The sequence below is a fragment of the Rhinolophus sinicus genome, chromosome 1 (genome assembly GCF_057876585.1).
Source record: "Rhinolophus sinicus isolate RSI-liver-muscle chromosome 1, RSI-T2T, whole genome shotgun sequence".
NCBI lineage: Eukaryota > Metazoa > Chordata > Mammalia > Chiroptera > Rhinolophidae > Rhinolophus > Rhinolophus sinicus.
This window is the reverse complement of record NC_142501.1, coordinates 35,589,156-35,615,104: the sequence shown is the minus strand read 5'-3', so window position 1 is coordinate 35,615,104 and position 25,949 is coordinate 35,589,156. Positions and strand designations below refer to the sequence as shown.

The 25,949-nt window shown below is 34.1% G+C and overlaps 2 protein-coding genes across 3 annotated transcripts in view; one reads left to right on the top strand and one right to left on the bottom strand.

The window, feature by feature from the left end:
- RECQL (RecQ like helicase) overlaps positions 1-2,522 on the top strand; it is a 30,698-nt gene extending 28,176 nt beyond the window's left edge. Inside the window, exons 14-15 of one of the 2 annotated variants that reach the window (XM_019738171.3) lie at positions 757-886; positions 1,502-2,522. In XM_019738171.3, the coding sequence (XP_019593730.3) occupies positions 757-886; positions 1,502-1,669 (298 nt within the window). In that variant the 3' untranslated portion in view covers positions 1,670-2,522. The remainder of the gene's footprint in view (positions 1-756; positions 887-1,501) is intronic. The other variant, XM_074325941.2, reaches the window with a different exon arrangement.
- On the bottom strand, positions 2,410-25,275 carry PYROXD1 (pyridine nucleotide-disulphide oxidoreductase domain 1). Its single transcript, XM_019738180.3, has 12 exons — positions 25,104-25,275; positions 22,448-22,528; positions 17,815-17,934; positions 15,199-15,327; positions 13,167-13,240; positions 9,902-10,062; positions 8,884-8,984; positions 7,727-7,862; positions 6,740-6,852; positions 6,027-6,149; positions 3,602-3,739; positions 2,410-2,825 (listed from the first exon to the last, which is right to left on the bottom strand). The coding sequence occupies exons 1-12, from the start codon at positions 25,185-25,187 to the stop codon at positions 2,577-2,579; spliced, it is 1,509 nt and encodes a 502-aa protein (XP_019593739.3). The 5' UTR covers positions 25,188-25,275; the 3' UTR covers positions 2,410-2,576.
- Between the last annotated feature and the right edge of the window lie 674 nt (positions 25,276-25,949).

The following is a 25,949-nucleotide window of genomic DNA, read 5'->3' as shown; positions in this document are numbered from 1 at the left end:
AAAGGTGAATACAAGTCACGTTTGACATCTGCAGTTACAAGAGGTGCTCAAAGTGGTTACCATCAGCGTAATTTCAATAGTTTTTTTCTTTCTTAAAATGTGTATACATTGTTTTGGCACCCTCTGTGTTTTCCCATAGATTACTTTGAAGAAAAACCCTAATTTGTATATATAACAACTGTAGAATACTTTATATAATTTTCATGTATATTACCTCATTTAATCTTAGCAACATTGCCAGATGGGTAGAATAGACATTCTCATATTAATTTTAGAAATAAGAAAACTAAGATTGTACAGGCATTAGTTACATCTCAGTGGATCCATAAATAGGAGATATGTTAAACTTCAGAAATAAAATGGTAGAATGTCCAAAACCAGTATTATCATAAAAATGACGGTTTATTCAATCACAAGAATCAAAAATTGGCCAAGTAAAAATAGACTATTTTCCTCCACAATATATGATTTGAGTCTTTCTCATTTTTATAATTGCAGCTAGACAAATAGTTTTGCAGTTGTTTCATATGAACTTTGAACACTATACAAAATTTACCTAAAAACTACAACTTTGATTGATTACTGCACGTCAAAAAAGGAAAGCTAAAATACTTCCTATAAATTGCACTTTTATAGTATAAGTTTGTTTCATATCAATGTATTACTTAAAATTACTGCACTTCTGGTTATTTTTATAAATTTCATTGTCTTCTGTAAGTCAGAACCTTTCTGATTGTTGGCCTTTATCTTCTGCAGAGAAGACTACAGTTTTACAGCTTTTGCTACCATTTCATATTTGAAAACAGGACCTAAAGCTAATCTTCTGAACAATGAGGCCCACGTTATCACCATGAAAGTAAAGAAGTCCACGCAGAGTTGTTTCAGGGTAAATGACTGGCTATTAATTTTCAAATATTTTAAAAATACGTTAAAGCCTATGGGATGCTTTTCTTTAACTAGTACTCTCCTAGGCCCAATTAAACATAAGAGGTAAGTCAGTGGTGTTTTTAGAATCTGGGTATGGAAGAAAGAAAAAGATATCTTTGTTTTCTGTGCAGACATTAAGTGGAAGAATTTAGACTAGCCGTTTAACATAGACGAGGGGTTTCCAACCTTTTGGAATGTGAATACTCCATTTTCATGTCTGATTTTGTGATGCACTCTGCCCTCGTGATACGGGTCATGATCAATGTTGGTTGAGAAGTCTGCTTCTGTGGCAGAGGTTGAAAACCACTGTTATAAATACTATTGAGCCTGCAAAAGCATGCGGTGTACAGTTTTGTCTAAGGACACTTCAGGTGTCCTGTAGGGTTTTCTCTGATGGTATAGCCCTTCTATTCATGATGGGGCTCATATCTGAGTAGAAATTTGAAGATTAAAAACCAGACCACTGGACACTTAAAGAGCTAACTGATATAGAAAAACTATTGAGATCTTTAATCTCATGAGAAAAACAGAATAGCCAAATTTTTATCGGAGTGTTTGCTTTGTTGTTTTGTAGATTGAATCACCTGAAACTTGTCATTCTAAAGGAGCTGATAAAAAGAAGGAAGAAAAAAATTCAGGTAACTTCCAGAAGAAGTCTGCAAACAAGGCTCAGCAATCTGACTCTAAGAGTACAGGGGCTAAGAAAAGAAAAATTGATGATGCACGAGATGAGTGTTTCTAGATTTTCCAAGGAAAGTAGTTTATGCATGTATGCACTATTATTTTTGTAGTTAACGAACGTTTATGTTTTAAGGCAATTTCATTAATATTTTACACATATGGAGCTAGCTGTATTTTAAGAACTTCTTTCTAAAGTATTGAAGACTTGAGAAGTTGAGACCTTTTGCAAAGTTAAGAGCATGAACTGTATACATTTACAGTATGAAATGAGGGGAAATTTTTTTTTAATGTAAACCCCTTTAAATGTAAAATACTGAAGAGAATGACTTCACAAAACTATCTTAAGCTCTTTATGCCTTGATATACACAGTGGTATTTTTTTTCTTTTCTTTTGACGTGACTGTCTTTTGATAGCAGTGTTATTTTATTGAAGATTTTACATTGGCTCATGACACAAAGTGAGTGGTTTCGGGTTATAATTACACGTAGAATGCAAACAAAAAGGAGTAAGGTATCAATACAATTAATATTAGTAAGTAAGGTGGCTACATCTCTATATAAATAAAATAAAACTATAAGCTTGAAACCGTAGCCTATTTTGATATTTCACAATCAAAGAATGGCTCTGGTCTACTAGGCCCAGCTGTTGCCTAAGTAGATAACAGCCTAGCTAAATTTGGTCCAAAGCTAAATCACAAATGAATATGTCTAAGTTTAAAACTCAGAAGTGAATAACTTGAAAATTCTTATCTACTAGTGGTCAGTTTTGTTACAAAAAATATATCTGTAAATAATTTAAACTGATTTTATCTTTAGAATTTTATTTTTAAATATTTTTCCACAAAAATCATTATCACGTCTGTATTTTTAACAGCAATGTGGCCATCATTAAATCACTGCAGTTTTTTACTTTATTCTCTTGAATTTTGTCTTATTTGAAACTTGATGTGGTTCTTGAAGTGCCCTTTTTAGTCAAAATAATCTTCTATGTCAATGTTTGGATTTAGTAGATCTTCTCCATATGATGAAAGATTCATCTGGTTTAATATTAAGTTCTCAAATGTTTCTTCTAAATCGGTTTCACCAATTAAGACAGCTCCCATCATTCGCCCATTTTGCATGACGACTTTGACATATTCTTGTCCTTTGGTACATCTCAGCATTAATTCATGATCTGAACCCAAGTTCTGTGCATTGTATTTCCCAAGCAATACAACCTATATGTATATATGTAGGGATAAAAAAAGTTATTTTAGTGAGTACAAAAAAAGAAAGGTAATATGCAATTGTTTTGTGTTATGCAAGACGGACCAGCAGAAATACCTATTTACAAAACTTCACAGCTAAGTGTCGTTGAGGAGGGTTCTACAGGAAAACATTTGAATGGCATGCATTTATTCTACAGATGATAATGCCATACAATCTACATGAACATTAAAAATATCCAGTGAACATACATATATGTAGAACATGGACTACAGTAGTCTGGAGTCATGATTTAAAGATTTAATAACGATCTTTCATAGGTAAATTATTTGATGTCCCTGAACCTTGTGTATGTGTGTTTCTCCTTACCAGTATGTTAGGAAGAAAAAACTTGTCTCAGAGTAATGTAAAGAGGATTGAGTAAGGTAATATGTATGGGAAAGCACCTGCTTCATTCTTGAGTATGATAGTTATTAGTTCCCCTCATAAAGAAGTAACAAATCTCAAATAAAAATTAGAAATGCACCAACAGGGAACAAACCTGGAAGAGATTTTTTTTCCCCTTAAACTGCAAAACAGTATAGTGGGAAGCACAGGTAATGATTATCAGATGACTGAAAATTAAGATAAGCAATAATACCAGGTACTAATTTGCAAAAAATTGGAAAATACGTCATTTTTTGAAAAATGGTTAAAACCATATAAATTCTTATTCAAGTAAGAAAATTAAATGATCATAATTAGTTACAAGACTAACAAGCAGAAAAGTTTTGCTTATCTATCTTACCTTATAGTTAAAAAATTTTGTTACATGAGCAAAAAGTTCGAAGCTGAAATCCATGTCAATAGAGTCTCCTACACTAGCTGCGGCCATGCACTTTGCTGCATACCATCCCATCTGTCTGGCCTGGGTCCACAGCCTCATCTGAAATAAAATGTTATGCAATATAATTTTTCATTATCATTACTTGAAAACCATTATCACCTTAATTTTGTGAAATTCCTTAAAAGGTTTCAATATTTGACAGTCATCAAAATTTGTCAAAATCATCTTTGCCAATCATCAATCCACACTAACCAAACTGATTTTGGTATTTGATAATTCTGTCTAAAATTACTGTTTCTAAAATTAAAAGATGACACCAACTTCTATGTTTCAATAACATTTTTATTAAAAATTACTAAAATATTGCAGGCTACACCAGGTGGTAATATTTTAACTAGTCCTCTCTTCAGAGTAAGTTTCTCACCAGCATTAATAGAGATGCCAAATCATTACTGAAAAATTTGTTCCTTTTCCTAATCCTCATATTTTGGTGCTAGTTAAGGCCTACTGTGCAATTTAGCCTTATTGGTCAGACCGATATATATCACTCGTTGCCTAGTCCCACAACATCATTTATCAGATTTCAGCAACTGATACTGGGAAGTCAGTTAAAATTCTCTATAATAGTACTAATCTCTCAGTATTGTACTGTATTGTATTTCTACAAAGTTTTCGGATTCCCTGGTATAATAGGACACTGGACTTCGAAGCCAGTAGATTTGCATTTCAACTCTTCTTAGTGTTTATTTAACTTTTTTGAGCCTCAGTTTCTTCACTTGAAACGTAAAAATACACCACCTCCTCAATGGCTATTGGGAGAATTAAACAGGTTAGCCTATAATCAGCAATTAGTTTCCTTATTACCCCTATGTGTTTGTGTAACTAATGCTGTCGTTTTGTGTGCAAAAATAATACCACAATCATGGATATTAAGCGTCAAGCATTTCTGATAGAAGTGACAGATTATTATGTTTTTAAATTCAATTTTCTCACTAAATAAGTTAGGTTTGATGAAGCAAGCGGCAAGGTGTATGGTAATGGAGCAGAGTAAACTGATCACAGTAAAACTAGAGAATGGCTAAAGGAAGTGGCCTGTATTAGACTCTGATGGACTATTACCTAATGTATTCCAGGCTCAAAGTCCTTTAAGTTTGCACCTGGGACTATGTAAAACAAATTATTTATATACTTATTGCTTCTGCAAATTAAGAGATGGGATCTATTAGATTTATTCGAAACAAGAGATACCTGTTTATTTTGGGGTACTTCTTTCCTGTATCAGAATATGATGCTCATTAAGGATATAATTTATCCTAGAGGGTTTAAAATGTTTAAAATAATCCCACAAACTCCAACTCCTACTTGAGTTTCTGACAGAAATACCACAAAAATGACATAGGATGATTGTAGACAAAACTGAAAACAAGCTACTTTGAAGCATTTTAGAAAGATGCTGAAAGTACTCTCATTATTGATGTTACCTCTGCTGTACATAAAAGAACACAAAATAATGAAGCTGCCTCTTAAAAGGCATCAAGCCCTTCCACTACCATACTCCATAGTTAATCTGAATGAATTATATCCCTACCGGTGAAGCTGGTCTTTCACCTGGTAAGTGTTGACTGGTTCTTTTATCTCTAACATCTACCTATGTCTCTACTCCTCCTAAGACAACGACAACCTCACTTTAGCCACATGGTCTGAGCATCTTCCCCTAGTATTTTTGTTCCACTGTTAGGAAGTAGGCAACACTGTCGGGGCCGGAGGAAGTACAGATCCAATTGGAAGCACTTGTTAGGCTGAGGAAGACTGTTCACTAAAGGAACATTTTTTTTCAGTAGTGATTCCCACAGGAACAGAATGCTTTATCTTATGGCTTATAATCTCAGTAACAGTTTGTTATTTTTTAATCTAAAGCTGTGCTGTACAATATAATATGGTGGTCAGTAGCCACATGTAACTATTTAAATTTACATTAATTAAAAGTAATTAAAATTCAGTTCCTCAGTCACATTAGTGACATTTCCAGTGCTCAGCAGACACATGCCGCTAGTAGTTACGTGACTGGACAGTGCAGAAAGAGAACATTTCTGTCATTACAGAAAGTTCCACTGGACAGTGCTGATAAGCATCTGAGAATAAAAAAGTAACAGCCCAGAACTCTTTTTAAATTAAAAGATATCCTAGTCTGTTCTATCATTGTAATAGTAACTCACCTAAAGGGAAAAATTCAGTTGTTCTTTTTTTAAATGTCACAAAAAACTCTACCATAGCTTCCTACGTAAAGTAGAAAAATTGGAATACCAGAAAGTTCGATTTGCTGGTATCAACTCCTTTGTTTTCAGATGGACTCTGATAAAACATGTGATTACGTTTGCTGGCCTACCTGCTGCCAGACTGGGCTGGGCTGCCAGGATGCAGTACAAATGTCACCTGCAGCGTAGATATCAGGAAGGGACGTTTGCATATGATCATCCACTTTCAGGCCACCATCTTCTCCTAGATCAAACTAAATAATGTTCCTCATAAGCATATGTGGTAAGAAAAATGAAACATGACTTCTTTTCATTCTAAAGTAAAATAATAAATTTTTACACCTTGAATATCTGATCTTTAATGAGAAAGTGAAAAACAGCTACAACATTTAGACAACTAAGCTGAATTCCCAGGGAATCAAATTCCTACTGAAGACAGACAAAACTGTAAGATTCTTAGAATTTCAACATCAAAAATATCCAATAACCATATAACTACCCCACATTCATAATTACAATATTCAGATTTTGTAAGCTTCAAATGCTAAAACAAAAATTATAAGACAGTTTGTCTAAGAGAATCACTTTTAAGAATTCATAGGAGGTGTCAGTCTCTTGCCAACATTTAGATAAATTATGCATTATGGCTCACTGCTTAAAGACTTTAAGCAGTAAAAAAAATACTGCAAATCAAGACATAAATATAAACTAAATTGTTTTCAGCCATTCTAAGTTACTTCTGTACTAAAACAAAGAACAAGTATTCATGCTTGAGAATTAGAGATATTAATAAATAATTAAAACTTTAAAAATATGCATAGTGGGATGAAAAATTTCACCTTACATTGTTGCCACAGAGAAAAGGTTCTACATTTGGTATAACTCCTGTAGCACTGATAATGAAATCGCAGCCATATATCTTGTCATTGGTCAGTTCCACATATACAGGCCATATCTCTTTAAAAATAAAAAAAAGTTTATTTTCAAATGTAATCCACCAACTTTCCATAGCATAATGTGACTATAATGACTAGAAGAAAAAAGACAGAAAAAGGCAGGCAAGAGATGATTTTAAAATACCATCCCTTAATAAGTTGGATAAGGCATATTTGCTAAAATAAGTTTTAATCCAGTAACAACATCTTGTTTTGAGTATAATTATTATACAAAACTATGGCATTCTAAACATTTTTCCTTCAAATTTAGACAAAAATTTTAACAAAGTAAATTTAAATGATAACTCATTTTATAAATTATTTCTTTAAAATTATTAACATACTCCACTGAGAATTTATAGTCTCCCTAGGTAACTCATCAATGTTTTCCTTTTCTATTCATATTCAAACTCTAACACTCCCTTTTCCTATGGGAAAATTCAAAGATTTCTGAACAGTGGAATATCTCATATACTAGGTTTGGCTGAGTGTATTTCTTCAAGTGACAGTATTCTCATAGGAGTGTGGAATAGGAATTAGGAGATAAGAATCTTAGTTCTAAATTTATAGATTTTCAATCTGTGTGATTTTAGAGAAGTTACTTCACCTCTGAGAGCATCGGGTGTTTTAGTTTTTAGTTCATTTGTTGTGTTTTCATCTGCAAGATATTCCGATTGACCCGGTTATGATAATTAAAACAATGAATAGAACTCTATACAATTTATTAGAAAACTTAAAAAGTAGTGAAAATGAAATGACTTACTAAATTACGGTTTTATTTTTACTTTTCATGTTTAAATTTCATATGAAAATCTGAATTTGTTTTTTAATGTAATAAAGATTAAGTTGTCTTTCTTTTAAATAAGCAGTTAAATATTTTTTATTTTATTACTTACCTTTATCAGTTGTAAGTGTCTGATTATGATGGTCTCTTGGAAAAGCCAAGGACTTTTTCTTAGAAATTTTAAATTCTTTCTGAAGGTAGATTTTCTTTACTTCACACCTAGTTTCAATGTGAATCTTACGAGAAAACTAAAATAAAGAAATGCTGGTCACCACAATACTTCCAGAAAGAATGATTTACGTTACTAATGAAGAAAAAGTTTATAATACACTTATAGAAATATAGAAAAAATAATTATTAGAATATACGTGAAAACATATTGGATGACCAAAAATAAGCCTCCCAATTTCTGTGTGTGAAATGAGTGGGCAGAAATTCATTTCAGTACTAAAGAGATTTAGTAGTTAAACTGGCAGGTAGCACCAAGGGCATGGTTTTTAGTATAAGCCTCATTGATAATTACATGTATATTTAAAATTACAACTGTTACAGACTATAAAAATCTCCTAAGGGCAGGTTTAGGTTAACTTACTGTTATATCCTAGAACCTTAGTAAAGTGCCAGTTAGGTAGGAGATAATAAACATTTACTGAACTCAACTGTTGAAGTTCTCAGGTTAAAATACTATTAATCTTAGCATATGAAGGCGCAGGAAGAAATTATTTTGAGTAATTTCCATCACAAAAATTAGCTACACCACGAAGCCAACCCCCCTCCAACTTACCCAAGACTGAAAAGAAATCATACACAGTAATAAGAACTGCATGTACCATTCTTACAATATTTAAATACCACAGCCTTTTAACAACTATTGAAAAAAAAATCTAGTAAGAGTAAAAGCAAGTCATCTGCTTATACGATTAAGACATTAAATGTGTATTTTATTTAGAATCCATCTAAGAGCCTTTCAAATATGGTAATGCATCTGAAGTGACCTTTTTAAAATAGGACAGGTATAGTCACTGTAAGTCTGTGTATGGAGACCTCTATATCTCTGGATAGTTAAAAAGAAACTGAGGGTCAGTTTTAGACGAATATTCACCTATCTTTGGTGGGCAAGTGAACTGAAGTCCTTTCCTAGCACTACGGCTTTTAAGTACAGTGTGATACAGCAATTCTTTGAGTATATATTTATAACCCGTCTTTAACAAATGGTTCAAGAATTTAAAGTTGCATTTGGACATGTTTAATCAGTGTATGAAAACATACCTCTTTTGTTCCTTTCAGATTCAAACCTTCATGCCAATCAGGTCCCAAGGCACTGCCTATATTACCAGCATTAGCTTTGGTTCCTGCTTCCTTTTTCCTTCCTTAAAGAGATAAATTCAGTTCAAATTTCAAATGATACAAAAAATTGCTAAGCAGAGAATTATGCTTGTATTCTTCAGCTTTTCGGCAATGTAATGATTTATTATACAGACAGCACAATTAAACTAAATTATCTATATTAATCATTTTATTCATTATTTTAATATTTTGTGATGCAGAGTTTCTGTGTTTCCCGAAAATAAGACCTAGCCAGACAATCAGCTGTAATGCGTCTTTTGGAGCAAAAACTAATATAAGACCTCATCTTATTTTACTGTAAGACCCGGTCTTATATAAGACCGGGTATAATATAATACCGGGTCTTAATATTAATTTTTGCTCCAAAAGACGCATTGCAGCTGACTGTCCTGTTAGGTCTTATTTTCAGGGAAACGGTATAAAGTGAATAATCTTTCCATTAAGTGTTGAGTATAAACACTCAAAGTGTTATTTATATACACTAGTTAACAGGAAGGGTAAGAAAATTAGCCATCACATTTTGAAAATTTTTAGCATCCCCAAAACTATAAAATTCTTACTTTTATAAGCCAAAAAGTTTTTTTTGTTTTTTTTTTGAAGCTCTTTTAAACTAAAAAACTGTGAGGCTTGTATTTGTTTTTAAAGTCATTGCATTTTTTTATAAAATTACCTTAAGTGTTGTCTAATTATAGCATCTGTTTGCAAAGATGCAGATGGGGTGGTTTATTTATTCACTTTAAATTTCCTGTTTTAATTACACATATTTTTCATAAAAATATGTACTTCCTAGAAAGTCTAAAAGTCACAAAAGGATATAGAATTAAATATCTATATTCCTAGCTCCCAAATAATAGCATTTTGCTAAATTTTCTTATTTTTTTAATGGTTAAAAAAACAAACAGTTTCATCTCAATTAATGAGCTAGATGCTATTATTTTACCTTCAGTTGTATATCTGGTTCTTTTATGTGCAATTTTAGCTTCTGGTTTTTCAACAATGAGTTTCGAAGTTAAGAATTCAGCTGCTCCTGCATCGAAGAAAGTATTCCCAATAGCTTTATCTTTAATGGCCCAAATTACTTCACACCCTTCAATTTCATACCTAAAAGCAATATTAAAGTTAATTCAAGCAATTTCAAAAGTCTCAGTAGAAATTGTTGTATCTGCATATAACAATTCTCTCCTAAGGAACAAGTAAAAAAAAAACATTTTAAGGAAAGCTCAGAAAAAATGATTATAAAGAGGAATGTAACACTCTTTCAGAATAATAAGAGTTAAAGTAGAATCAATAATAAAATAAATTTAATCAGTTTACTGAAAGAACATATAAGTGACAAATATATATACTGAGCATCATGTAAAATTTCATTACAATGAATATCATTTGTGTTCAATTTCTACAACATAGTTATTATTTAATGTCCCCCAGGGCTCCCAGAAGTGAGCAATGCTTTATCTGGTTATAGTGTAATCAATAATGGATGATGGATGGTACATAGCTACCAAACTGACAGTAGTTGAAATTTATCCATCTATCGATCGATCAATTGATTGATTGATTTTAAGGAGGGCGCAACTCACAGTGGCCCATGCGGGATCGAACTGGCAACCTTGGTGTTATTAGCACCATGCTCTAACCAACTGAGCTAACCGGACACGCCAGTAGTTCACTTCTTTGGTAACAAATATTTTATGTACTCAAAGCATACTACGGAAGGAAATTGAAAAAGAGAAATTAGGAATATGAACTAAAATCTTAATTTTGTTATAAAGGAATCATTACGCTGCAATTAATTCCCCTCATCTCAGAAATTTCCAAGCCATCCAACCAAAGAAAGATACAGTTCACAGAAAAATCAAGGATCTAAGCGGAAAAAAGGAAAAGGACATGGAATATTGAAGCCACTTCCCATTACTGTTTATGAGGTAGCCTAGGCTCCTAAGCATCTGATGTTTTAGCTCTAGGTTTGGACACTAAGAATGTAGTTTTCCTAGTATTAATTTCACGAAGTCACTGAAGTTCATTATAAGGTACATTATTATAATAATACTTGTTTGGTACAACTGATGAACTGGGACAATCCTGGACAAACAGGATATATGGTTATCCTAACTAAAGTAGGATTTTATTTGAACTTGCTGTGGTAATAAGAATATTGTATGTTAATGTTATTTTAAACATTTATGGTACAAAGTATTGCCATCTTTATTTCACAGACTGCTATAATGTAACACAGTTAGGTTATTTTTAAGACTAATCAATAAACCAATGATAGAAAAGAGGTTTAGTACATGTGACTTTAGGTCACCTTATGTTCATGCTTTTTGGCATATGGTAAAGGAGCCCCTTACCTCATCTAATGGACCTTTGTTTTATTCTGCTCTCCTATGCCAGCAAAGACTATTTATAGTTACTAAAAGTCAGATTATTTGGAGAACAGTATTTTATGTTGCTCAGGTCATACAGTATCACTGATAAGCAGAAAGCAGAATACAAACACATTTGGTAATAAATTTTGTATTTCAATTTACATATGCGTATAGGCACATAATTATCATGACATGCTTTCCTTAACTTTTAAGTTAGAAATCTACCATTTTTTTTGTATTTTAAAGTTACACAGCACTATAACACATATGAGTATAGCTTAAAATACTTGATGCTTGCCTAGCAGGCCAGTTATTGTTAAGTAACCACAAGTAACTTCAGTACGTGCTGGACTTCACAGGACACCCTGTAATCCTCCTCCTCTATGAACTGCATCCTCAGAAAGATGCATAAACAGGAAGGGACCATCACACACAAAGGAAATACTGCTTTCATTTTTAAAACCACTCATAAAATAGACAACAGTGAAGTATTATAGTTTTGGGAAATTATGTTTGAAAATGAGAGGATTAACTTACACTTGGAAAGAAGAAAACAGACATAATAATGGAAATAAAAGCAAACAAAAGAAAATTAGTATTAGCCTTAGTGGAACATGGGGCCTAGTAATGTGCAGCAAAGGCTTGGGTGTCATTTTTCATCAAGAAAAGGCAAAGGCCTAACCAGTGAACCTGAACTGGCAGAATAGCTCCATACGGGACCTTTCTTAAACTGTCCGAGTTTACTGAGTATAAAATGAATTTTATCCAATTATATATTCTTCAATCTCCAACCTGAAGAAAGTGAGGAGTAGGAATAAATGTTGTGAGACTCTGAACATTTTGTAATGTAAGAAAGCATTTCATTGTAAATAACAGTAATGAGAGTAGTAGTAAGTTACACTTTTGTTGGAGACAGCTGATGGAGAAAATTTGTCATGTGTACATAAGGATGTGAAGCCCCTTTTACAATAAATGTGTCTCCCCGCTTTTGGCAGTTTGGTATGGATACTCTAGTTTTTTATCTGCATTTCTCTGTATAGTGCTACAAACTTTATAATTACAATAATGACCACAACTCCTAGAACTCGGGCAATTTAGGGACTCTTACCGGCTCCCAGTGGGATTCATCATCCTCTAAAAAAGAGGGTTGGAATGGACCAAATTAAGACAGGGCTTTGGCAGATTCCTTACATTGATTAAATTTGTCCTCTTTGTAGCCAGACCCAACTTTCTGGGCTGAAAAATATCCAGACTATTCCTTATATTACAAAGAAAGTGAATCAATTATCTGTAGGCCACAGCAGGATATTCTACAATATTTTTTTAACTTAAAATATCATCTTAAGAGGATATTTCGTATTTATTGTGTTCACATTTCCCAAACTTCCAAAAACCAAGAGCTGTGAGTACCACATATCCTGAAACAAGAGTCACAAACCCTTTGGGTTTCAGTGGCCAGACAGGTAACATAGATGAATGAACCCGGATGGGTATAAGCAATAAAAAGTGGTGGGGATTATGATTAGAAATCTCTAAAGGTGTACACATTTAAATTGTTTTCCAATATAGTACATCCTTATAAAATACATGGGTCAAATCTAGCCACTTACCAGTGTATGATCCTTTGAGACCTAAAGCATTCCCTAAACTCATGTTTTATAAGGACATTTCTGCAACTATGAATTCATGACAGCTAAAAAAAAATTTTTTTCTCCTTGAAAATATATGAAAAGCAATTATATTTATCTTTGATTTTTCAGGATAAGCTATTTTCCAGTCTGCCAACAATCACACAAATCACAGAGCAGTTTTCAAATAATATTTAAATATACTTACACTAATTCAAGTGCAATACCACCATTCCCTATGATCATTATTCTTTTAGCTTTAGTAAGCTGTTTCTGAAATTCCTATATTAAAAAGAAAATGACAGTTTTTTCTATAGTGGGCAACGCTGGCAGCAAGACGCTTCACTGATAATAAATCTCACTTTCCCACTCTGCCAGGATACACTCTCCCAATTATATTACAAATGTTCCCCTTTACGTTTCACCCCAAACTGCCTTTATAACAACGCCTCTCCTGATTTTCCTTGCCTTTTATGTCATCACATTTAGAGTAGTACTTCAGAATTAATCACGAGTCACTGTCTTTATAACATTCCCAACTATCTGACCAAATCTATTTACTAACATGATGTTGATCTACCATGTTCCCCTGAAAATAAGACCGTGTCTTATATTAATTTTTGCTCCAAAAGACACGTTAGGTCTTATGTTCAGGGGATGTCATCCTGAAAAATCATGCTAGGGCTTATTTTCCAGTTAGGTCTTATTTTCGGGGAAACAGTAGCAGTTACTCACTTAGGCAAGTTGCTTAGCCTCCTGTGCCTCAGATTCTTCAACTATAAATGGAAATAAGTGACTAAACCTCAAAGTTTCTGTAAGCATTAAGTAAGATGATGTAGATAAATCTGTTAAGAGTAGCAGGCACATAATAATGTCTAACATTTATTTTTTTTAAATGTTATTACCATTATAAGACAGTATTTGGTACCTCCATCCTCCCATCCCCCCAAAGAAAGATCACAGTGAGCTTGGAGAAAAGCCAGCGGTCAATCTTATGGCACTTTCAAAAGTACAGAATAGTCCCATGCTTCAGGATGACGTCTGCATAGCTAAATTCCTCCTGCTACTATGTCGTTACCATTTCTATTAAATTGACCACAAAAGTTATTGTAATGTTCAATAAATAATCACTGAAATTGACTTCTTTAAAATTCTACAAGAAAAAAACCCGCAGTTAATTTTAGTTTCTTCTTCATTGAGGGCAATAGGTAATTTAAGAAAGATCTGTAAAGAGCACTGGACAAGGAGATGAATGGCAGGAGTTTAAACTGTATTTCTGATAAACTTAGTAACTACCTTACTAAAGGTAAATTGCTTAATCTCTCCCCCTTAGTTTCCTATTTGTAGTAGGAGCACTGACTGTCACATGGGATTATCATGAGGATTCAGTGAGTTCACATATGTAGAGGGCTTCGCTCGAACATAGTTATGAACACAATCTTCGGTAATACGAAATGTTTACAAGATAATCAACTTCTAGTTTTCTCTATCTAATTATTTAAGAATAAGCTGAAAGCAAACATTACCAATTTTCAAGAATATAAAACATTATTATATAAGGAAAATTATCACCTCATGGGACAAAACAACGAGCTTGAGGTTAAGACAATATTGTGACTGAAAATTAGGAAGAGATTGGTAATAAGGGTCAATAAACCCTGAAGTAAATTACCAAAAGATGTGTAACGCTGCACAGATAACTTTTACTTTACTGGGATAGTTTTCACTTTTCTTGAGCAGAACAATAAACCAATTGACTTTTTCAGTTTTAGGGTTCTGACATGATTTGGTATCACAAAGATCTCCTGATTATTAATTTATTTGCTGAGGATTGAGTTCAGTAAGTTTTGGATATGCTTTACCTTTTGGGTAAAAGATCAATGCATTATTTAGGTTGCAAAGCACATATTTCCAATCAGAGTAGATTAATGAATTGTGTGCTCAATGTAAGTTGTAACCTTCAACATAGTTGTTATATCTGGATATAACATAATGGAAGGAAAACAGTATATCAGCATGAATAAAGAAATATATAAATTATGAACTGAAAACAAACTGAAATTGGCAGTAACAGAGCATTATAACTACTTTCTGGGTTATGGCTCATGAAAAAAACAATACATAAAACCTCTCTTCTCCTACAGTTTAGGAATTCACATAAGTAGAACACTGTGATTCAAACGTAGAAAAGTCTAAGAAATCTTCCTGTACCTTCCCCTGACCCAACCTCAGAATGTTACCTGAGCACTGTCTGTATCGCGGATTCCTAATACATAAGGATTTCCTTCACATATCAACCTTGGTTTAGCTCCGGCACACAGACAGAGTTTCTTATATACATGCTGACTGCCATCTTCTGTTAAAATGCACTGTAAAAACATAAAGCAACGAATGGGAGAGGGGAAATGTTTATACATGGGTCCAATTTCATTTTAAATTAAACATTCAAGAAGACAAAAATAGCCTCTTGGAGGCACTCAATACTTGTTACAGCAATTGCAAAGCTAACTAAACATGAGAATGCATTCTTCAACCCAGTGATTCTTAATCATTTTAGGGCCTTGAACCAATTTGAGAATCGGATAAAAACTAGTCTTTCTCCCACAGAAAAAAAAGGCACATTCACACAAAATTCTGCATAAAACTTACAGAATCTCATGATGTTTGGAAAGGATGTTGACCTCAGATTAAAAATTAAACATTTAGAAATTTTGAAATTGAGGACTCTAATGAACATTTCTGATCTCAATGGAAATTAGTATAAGAACTAGTGATTCTACCTGTAGCGTACCTTAATCTCTGTTACAGGTACAGGGGAGTAGTGTGTGGTAGAAGAGGTTACAATATGTGTTCTTAATCTAAAAAAATTAGAAGTGCCAAATAACTATTTATATTCTTAAGTATAAATAGCAATCACTTAACCAGCAAACTACATACATGCTCTTTGGGGGTTATATTTTCACGTAAGTGACAAACATGTTAACCTGGAATCCTAGGATGTACTGGTTTTAAAGTTATTTATATTAATTTTTAATAACATCAATGAGTCTAAAAATGCATATTAGAGATCCACTGTTTTTGTTCCTTAATATTGAATGAAAATCTACATATAAGTAGTAGCATTTAGAAAGCAGATACATGTAAGTACATGTTACTATGAGAGATGCTGGAATTTGTTGGAATGGTGTAGGGGTTAACTTTTGTGCCACGTGTCTGGAATTATAAAACTTGGCAAATCAAAACACAGCACTTACTACCCATTCAGACATTGGCTACCCATGTTAACTCTTCAGCTGCGTAAAACCAATAATCCAACATAGTGTAATGCATATAGAAATTTCATACAAGTCTTTCTTCAAATAATCTGGTTAGAATTTTGTCTGATAAACACATGTTATAATAGTTATATAGGCACTGACCTAATTTAAAAAGTGTTCGCATTTAGCTACTGTAAAAACATACACAAAAACTCTTCATTGGCTACTGTTAAATTTTTGGAAGTAGACATGGAAGTAAAACACTATCTCTAATTCAAAAAAGAATATAAAGGACAGGTAAGAGAATGGAGACATGTATCTCATTATAGAACACTTTTCAAATGATAATGGATGGCATTCTGATTCAGTCAAACGTCCTAATATATGTAAATTCCTTCACAATTCATTAGTATACTTTTAAGTTTACTTCAATTTTCAAATGAATAGATGTTGATGTTGTACTGAATAAGTACTACTATTATAAGTATTAGGAAATTACTCTGGTCTTGGATTCAGATTTTTAATTCTTTTCTCATAAAACTCAGTACTTTTTCTTAATTTTTTTTTTTCTGTCAAATTATTTCTGTTTCAAATGTGGTGTACATGTGTTTTATCTTTACGGGAGAATTCATAAATTAGAGTGGCTTTAGAGAAACTACTACAAACGCTACTTCCCGTTTTGCCTAAAGTTCAGCTGATGATAGATATTCTGATAACATCCTTTCTTGAGAATGCCGTATTCCTGAGACTCTTAGTTTGGGCCTTGTATCCTTTTGGACTATTGCAAATACCTTGTAGCCACTCACTCCACCCCAGTTCACTTTTGACATCGCTATCAGATATATCTTCCTAAAAGAACGTCTATTTCATCATCCCTGCTTCCACTTAAAAGCTCTTTACTATTTTTCCACTGACTATAAAATAAACTCAATTTCTTAGCATGACATAAAAAGCTCTTCAAAATCTTATTTACTTCTTTCTCTGGCCTTGTCTGCCAATTTCCTTTACTTGCCATCCCCACTCCAATCCCACTGACTACCTCACTGTTCTACACGCCCCTTTTCCTTTCTTTGGGTCTTTGAACATGCAATGTCCTCTTCCTGGAATGCCCTTTTCCATCTGCAGAACTGTTAATTCATCCATCTTTTAAAACACAGCTTAAATATTACTCAATCTGTGAAGTGTACCTAAATATCTAATATCAGAACTTTGATACTTCAATGGCTGCTTTTCACATGTCCATATAACTATACATATGCATTTCTATATTCCCTATGACACAGAACTCCCAGGAGCAGGTTCCTTATATAATTGTCACTGTGTCCCAGCACTTAATGCAGTGCCCAGAAAACAGTAGACACTAAATAAATGTTAACGCTAATTTGAAAGGTAAAACCTAAAATGCCAAACTAAGCTAATCATATAATTCAACAAACTCACAAAAAGGTATACATTTTTCTAATAATAATGGAAATCAACATCACTAAAATTTCAATGCTAGGGACTTTGGTGGTGGTACAGGTGGGGTCAAAGGAAGGCAGGCAAAACCCCACGAAGATGTAACAAAGGAAAATGTCATTACAAAGAAAATTCTCTTACATGTTCTTCACTCTTCAGTTGCTTTACTCCAGATTCTATAACCTTAATGTTGGGAAAGCGCTTTTCTAACATGGTACTTGGTTGTTCTTCAACATCAAATTCTTCCAACACTTTAGAAACCTGTATTAGATCAAAAGTATATATTTAAAAAATGTTTTTCTTTCAAGAATTTAAAATAACAAAAATACTTTCATTTCTTTTTTATACACTAATTCCATGTTCATAAAACAAAAAAGTCGGCCAACTGCACCATATACAGTGGCAAGAGGGCTTGACTCCTCACTTTAAGACTTGAATTCAAATACTAATCCCACCACTTTTGGGCACGTCAGGTAGATCACTGAGCCTTAGTTTCCTGGCCTGTAAAACAGGGCTGCTCACCCACAAAATGAGGGCTAACACTACTTATTTCTATACAGTTTAAACAAACACCTTATCTATTTCCTTATCCTTGCAGCTTTCTTTTTCCACTTACTAACTAACTTTATTGTGATCTGCTCTTTGGACTCTTCTTTCCTGTTCTCCCAAACCATGAGCATCCTCTTGGATTCACTTTCCCTCCTGTCCTGCTGAGACTCCACTGTGGATCATTTCACCTTTTGTCTAAACCCTTTATTTCCTTGCTCTCTTACCCTTTGCCATTAATGACCCTGGAAATGCCCAACCATAGATCGAACTACCTGCTTTCTCTAGTGCTATGCATTGTCTGCTACAGAAGAACCACACACACCTTGTAAATTGGGATCCAACCTTAGCTGGTCCTTAAACACTGCATGGAAATCCTACTACATGCCCAGGAGTTCTCAAACCCTTTAGTCTCAAGACCCCTTTACACTCTTACAAATGATTGAGGACCCCAGAGGGTTTTGTTTGTTTGAGTTATACCTAGCAATATTAATATTTGCTACATTAGAAATTAAAGCTGAGATAAAGTTTAAATATTTCTTAATTCACTTAAAAGTAACAATAATAAATCCATGTTAGGCAGATTTAATATACTCAATAAAAAATAAAGTTTTCCAAAACAAAACAAATTGAGAAGAATGGCACTGTTTTACATTTAAAAAAAAAATCTCTTTAATATCTGGCTTAACAGCAGATAGCTCCTACATTCTGCGTCTGCATTCAAAATATTGCACCATGTTGTTTTGGCCTGACACAAATATGCAGCCCTTTCAGATAACTATATTTTTCTTTCATGCCACACCATGACTCAGCAAGTGATGGTTTCTTAAAGATTAGGTACAAGGTAGAATTTGAAACCACATCAAAGAATCCTTCCTTCCTACTGTGTTCTTGTGAAATCCACTGGACTACCCTGCACTTTGAGTGGATCTTGTAACATCACACGTTGGTCATGTGGACAATACTGGTTCAGCTATGGAGATCTTTCAAATATTGACATATTTCATAGCAATATAACAAAAAAATCACATTCATTTGTTATCACCAACAATCTCATCAGAAAAGTCTTTAAGTACTGTGAGGCTCACAGTGAAGAATGAGTTTTCCAAAACTTCCAATTTTCGTCTGAAAGCTCTAATTTTGTCATCTTGTCAACGAGTACTGTCAGTTGTTTTCCTTGAAGTGAAAGGCTCACTTTATTCATTTTCCAAATATGAATGACCCGTTTGTCAATTGTTCTTGCAAGAAAAATTGATGTTCCATGATAGAAAGTAGCCAGTTCAGCTTGCAACTCAGCAACTGCACAACTGCTTTTCCTTGAGACAACACTGAACTCGTTTGCAGAAGTGCCAAATACACACATCCCAGTTCATCATACAGAATATTATTAGCAAGATGTGCACTTACGAGTCAAGATTTAGTAAAATTAACATTTTTATTGGCTTTTATTTTTTTAAACTGACTGTGTGGCAGTGAAGAAAGAATACAGTGACTATTACTACAGTTTAGCCACCATGGCTTTTCTACCATCAGTGCAAACATCAATATAGTGAGAAGAATAAAGAACATCTTAGAAGAATAACATATTCCAATCCCTCAGTGACTTTTCAAACTTTCACCGTTCTAATGTTCCCCAAACTTATTTCATCCTCTTTATTCTCAGCAAATCACCTTACTTCTAGGCTTAAAGCAGCTACTAAGAACTGTTACCACCTCTTTCCCATAATCTGTAAATTTCTCTGCTATCAGTCACTTTCCTTGACCCACTCCCAACTTTTCAAGGTGAATCCATTAATTTGTGCTCCATTTCCCATCATCTCTCACCTTCTCAGGATTCTTTCAATGCAACCTCCTAAGTAATGCATTCCTTGATTCTAAAAGGCAGGCTTTGGCATTCATTAACAATGTGTTATATGTATAAAAAGAAATATGCATATATCAGAATATGACTTCAGTATTTTTCACCACTATCAGGATAATTATATGATGACTATTCTTACATATTTGTTGCCCCAATAGGAAGTAGCCATCTGAGAAGGTTACACTCATTAACCATGAGGACTCCAGAGCCAAAGTGCCTGTATTCAAAACCTGACTATACACACCTTCAAAATTTACCTCACCTCACCATGAATCATTTACCTTATCTGTAAAGTGAGGATAATATAAGAAACTATTTCATAGGGTTAAGGATTAAATACATTACTACATTTAAAACATTTAGAAGAGTGCTTGGTGTATTGTAAGAGCTCCATAAATAGTTATTATTAGTAAACTTTTTATCTTTTAAAAATTACTTAAGTCATGAATACATGCTGTTTTTAACACTAAACGAACAACATTTAATATTAAATGTTAAAGTCCCCCTTTACCACTCTCCAAATTTCATACTTCCCCCTACCTCAGAGATAACCACTAATGACTTTTTGATGTATGTTCTATACTTTTAATCTCTGTATCCTGGGTGCCTCCCACATAGATGCTCAATAAATAATGAAAAGGATGCAATTTCTGACTTCCAAAAACTAAGAATAACTGATATTTGCAGGTTTGCTCTTTCAATGCACTTTTACATATATTAGTATAGTTAAGTCCTCATTTAACATCATTGATAGATTCTGCAATTTGAAGCGAAACAATGTATTACAAAACTCATTTTACCACAGGCTAAGTGATATACAGATAAGTGCCTACAGCACCTCTTCAACATTAAAACACAATGACGTTGACTGAAACAATGTTACTCAAGAACCTGCTGTACATCTTAAGCCCACAACCTTATTAAGTAAGCAAGGAGTGTATTCTAATATTACAGGTGAAGCAATCAGGTACACAGACTTACTAAGGCTACACAGGCAGGAAATAACAGAGTTATGCCTAGAATCCAAGTATTTTCTTCTATTGTACAAAACTTACAAAACTGGCAAAACCTGAACTCAAGTCTTAGAACTCTGGGATCATTACATCAAATTAAGTAATCTGGAAAGACATTTATAAGATCCAACTATACATCTTTCTCTTATGTATGTGTGCTTAAGCTTATAATTAAATATATGTTTTTTTCTTATAGAGATTAAGAGCCATAATGGCTCTCTGGTTTTCCCGTCCTGTAACTCTTTTGGCTGTACCTAGGTACTAAGATATCTTACATATCTCTAGGCAGGTTAAAAGGAACAATATGTGGAACTAACCCTTGGTCTTAGGGGTTAATGTGAACCTTACAGGTTTATATATGAGAATGAGGTGGGTTAACTGTATATTGATCTCTTCCCTGGAGACAATATATAAAATAACTTTTATAAAATATACTTTAAGATTGGCAAGTATGTCTATGGGTGATGTGTGGGAGAAGGTGGTTTTCCTTCCTTGACATCGAGTCTATTAACCTTTATATGAATAAATAATAAATCTTAGACAAAATGCAAAAAAAGGTATATTCTATTATCAGGATATTATAAGGAAAACTTGTATTAAATCAGAGACTATGGTAGCAGTCTTCACTGAAGTATGGCAAGGAAAGATTTGTTTTTCAACTTTTTATTCATTTATTTTTTGCATAGGCATCATAACACTCATAATTGCAGCTATTGTAGCACATATATATAATTTATAAATATACATATAGTAGAATATGAGCTTAAAGCTTTTTAACAGGTGAGGCACAGGATCAAAAATATCTTCAGACATCTATTTAATGATACTAGGACATAAATGATCTTAAGATTCCTATTATAATCTTATAACATGTGTAATATAAATTCAGAGAACTACAAAGTGTTCTGAGATGCTTATTACACATCTGAAACATTAATTATCTGTAAGTATAAACCTGGCTCAGAAGCATTTCTGATTTGTAAATACAGACACATAACATACACATATATGTATAATGAAGATGTACATATATATTTGCATTCATCTTTAGATTTCACAGCATCTTTCCCCAAAAGAATCTTATTTTAAATTTTCTGAAAAGTAATTCAGAGTGGAAGGAAAAGACAGGAGGGGAAAAAAGAAAAGACTAGATTCAACTCAGTATCATTCTGGGTGCTTTTAGTATTCAATCTGAATGATTCTAAACTTTGAGCTATAATTTAAAAATGAATTGCATATCAAAAGAATATTTGTCATTTTAAGCAATTAAAATACTGCAGTTCACACTAACTGCTATGCAAGTTATTGCAATTTAAAAAAATTAATACTAAAAACGTTATATGAAGGTTCTTACCTGCTTGAAATTTGTAACTGCTTTAATAACAGGAGAAGCTGTTATCAGTAGAACATCTTCTGATGGAAAGTGAAGCGCCAACTTATTTAAAAAAAGGTAGGAAAAAATATGATAAATAACTTTAGATATTACCATGTTACCCCGAAAATAAAACCAGGTCTTATACCGTATTTCCCCACAAATAAGACCGGGTCTTATATTAATTTTTGCTCCAAATGACACATTAGGGCGTATTTTCAGGGGATGTCTTATTTCTTCATGTACAACAATCTACATTTATTCAAATACAGTCATGTCATCTTCTTCTGGAACATCGTCATAACGTACTAAATGTGTCCGTCTGGCTGACGATCTTAACTGGGGCTTATTTTTGGAGTAGGTCTTATTTTTGGGGAAACACAGTAATATATATGGCGTGGGGGGTAAGATGGGGTAATCCCATTTTAATAAAGTTATTAACCTAGGAAACTAAAAACTCACTGTTCCTCATCTAAAGGTCTCCATTATCCTGGGTCTTGTACATATTTAAGGGGTAGTGATGAATAGTGTTCAACTCTGATGTTGATTAAAATGAATAATACATTTATACTAAACACTAACAAAGATCTGAACAAGAAAAGTGACATAGAGGTACTCCTTATTTACTTAAAACTATTTTATATGCCAATTTAAAGTTATCATGCAGAGGATAAGAAGGAACAATCTTCCTAATTAACAGTTAAACCAACTTCTATTTATTGCAAAATATTTTCATTTGCCTTCAATAGGATAAAAATACAGCAAACCCTCAATAAGAAACATTTAGAATCTTAGCCTGACTTTTCCTAAGTGCTTTGGCACTCCTAGCCTGCCTTTTCCAAATGCTCAATCAGTATATATTCTAGGACGACCAAGCCATTTTAATATTAGCCTTAACAAAAATTCAGTGGTTTAATGCGCTATTGCTTCATCCTTTTCCTCTAGCTACAAAACTCTTTCTCACTTTAAACTTCTTGAAAGCATTTTCCTACCTCATGCTCCAGTTCAACTCCAGCAGCCTCTATTTCTATCCCTACTATACCATTAAAACTGAGCATGTGCAATTCACCTATACATTCTTAAAACCCACAGATTCTTTTAAATATTACCTTACTTAAACTTTCAACAATATCTGACAATATTACCACTGACAATATTACCAATATTACCATGTTTCTCCTTTGGCTATTCTGTAAGTTTTTCCCTGCTTGCTGTTTCCATTGCTAGACCAGACCCTCAAAACTTCCTTAAACTACTAAAATTGCCTTTAAATTGGCCTGCCAGTCTCATATTAACCAGCAGCTCTTGCCACACACATCACAACTAATCATCTTTCAAGAGGGTTCATTTGATCACAGTACTCCATTGCTCAAAACCATCTGACTATTTATAAGTTCTTGTTAAACTCTTACCATGACTTACAAGATCCCTTATATCTGGTTTCTGTCAACTTTCCTGGCTTCATCCCTGGTTACCTCCCCCAAGCACCATGTGCTTTGCATCTACGCATAAGCACCAGATGGTGCCATGTTTTATCCACCTGAGATTATACTGCTGCCACCATTTGGAATGCCTGTCTTTTCTTGTCTACCTGGTGAACTTTTACTCACTCTTCTACACTGAGGCAAAAGGCTATCTCCTTTAAAGAAGGACACGTCTTCCCTAAATCCCTCCCTACCAACTGCACGGGCAGCCCTACGATAGCAAACACAATGATGAAATGATTTATTTACATGACTCTTCCACTAGGCTGTGATTCCCTAAACAGGAGGTACCATGCTGTGTATATCTGACTAATCAGCCCTTAGTACAGTGCCTGGATCACTGGTGAATAAATGGAAAATACACATCCAAAGATTAAAACGTAAAAAAACCCTTTAATTTCTTATGACTTGTTATTCCTTATATTTATATCAAAATAATTTAGTCCTTTTTGGAATATAAGTATATTACATATATATATATATATATATATATATATATACACACACACACACACATATATATATATACACATATATATACACACACACACACACACATATATATATACACATATATATACACACACACATATATGTATATATACATAATACACATATATACTACATACATATAAGGTACATAGTACATATATAAGTACATACGTGTACTTATATACACACACACACACACACGAAATTTTCTGATTAATCACTATAATCAGAAAAGCATCCCATCGCTGCATTTGATCCCTTGCTGGTTGTTTTCCAAAACACTACTAGAGATGAAATCTAAGGACTTGGCACCTATCTGGAAGCTGAATTCAATAATCTAACTTAAAAGAGGGCTGAATTTTCTGACCAAGTACTTCGTAGTTACAAGCCCTCTTGTCTGCTCTAACATTACTAGGACCAGAGCCTGGTCCAGTCAGCTCTGGATTGTCCCCTAAAAACTTAATCGCCACCCCCCGCTATGTGCCTGCGGTGAAGCCTGCGAGGTATCAAAGACATCATCTGAGGGCCATCACGCAGTCTCTACTATCTGCGAGCAAGGAGAGCAGGGGAAAAGAAAGCGTCGAAAGAGGGACCTAAAAGGACAAGAGGAAGCTGCCTCCGAGGTCGAGGAAGAAGCGGAGCCGCCTGAGCGCCCGCCCTACCTGCTCCGCACAGGTGACACCCGCGATGCCGCCGCCGACCACTACCAACTTCCCCGTCGTCGAGGGAGGGGGCGCTGCCTCCATGCTCTAATCCTTCTCAAGGTTTACTGACTACTGTGGGGAAGCCGGGGGAGCATTAAATTCCGAAAGAGGAAGTCGCTCGGCGCGGCCACTTCCGGTGTCTGAGCCCACGAACCCGACCTACGGGTGCCCAGGCGCTCACATTTAGTCCCTTCTCCTAGCGGTCGCGGGCTCCTTTTCCAAAGCACAGAGTTATCTCGATCCCAGGGTTTTGCGTTACTACTGTTACACCTGAATGTAATTTTTCCACGTAGATTTGACAAATAGAAGACAAAAAAACAAAAACAAAAGTAAAGAAGATGGGTCGCCAAAAGACACTTGGGAAAGTGTCTAAAGACAGACCGTGCAGAGCATTGTTAAAATAAATAAAATGCTCTGAAGTTCTCACTGTAAGTTCCTGTGAGAAATTAGACATCTTAAGATGACACAGGGGCCACAACGGGCTCTTGGGAAACTCAGTCAGCCTTTTCCACCAGCAAACCCTGAAAGTGCGTAGGAACCTAACAGCATCTGTCTTCTTTCCGCTGTCAGACAATCTAGCTAGCCACACCTTGCCTTCAATTGAATTAGGTGCCAGTTCTTGTATCCCTCAGACTCCAGGGATTATATGTACAGCTCTCTAAAAGATCCCTCTTTTTAAAAAATTTAAAAATGTTTTTATTAAAATATAGCTAATATGCAGTATTGCATTAGTTTCAGGTGTACATCGTAATTATTCAACACTACTCACCTGGCACTATACAGAATTATTACCACATTACTGAC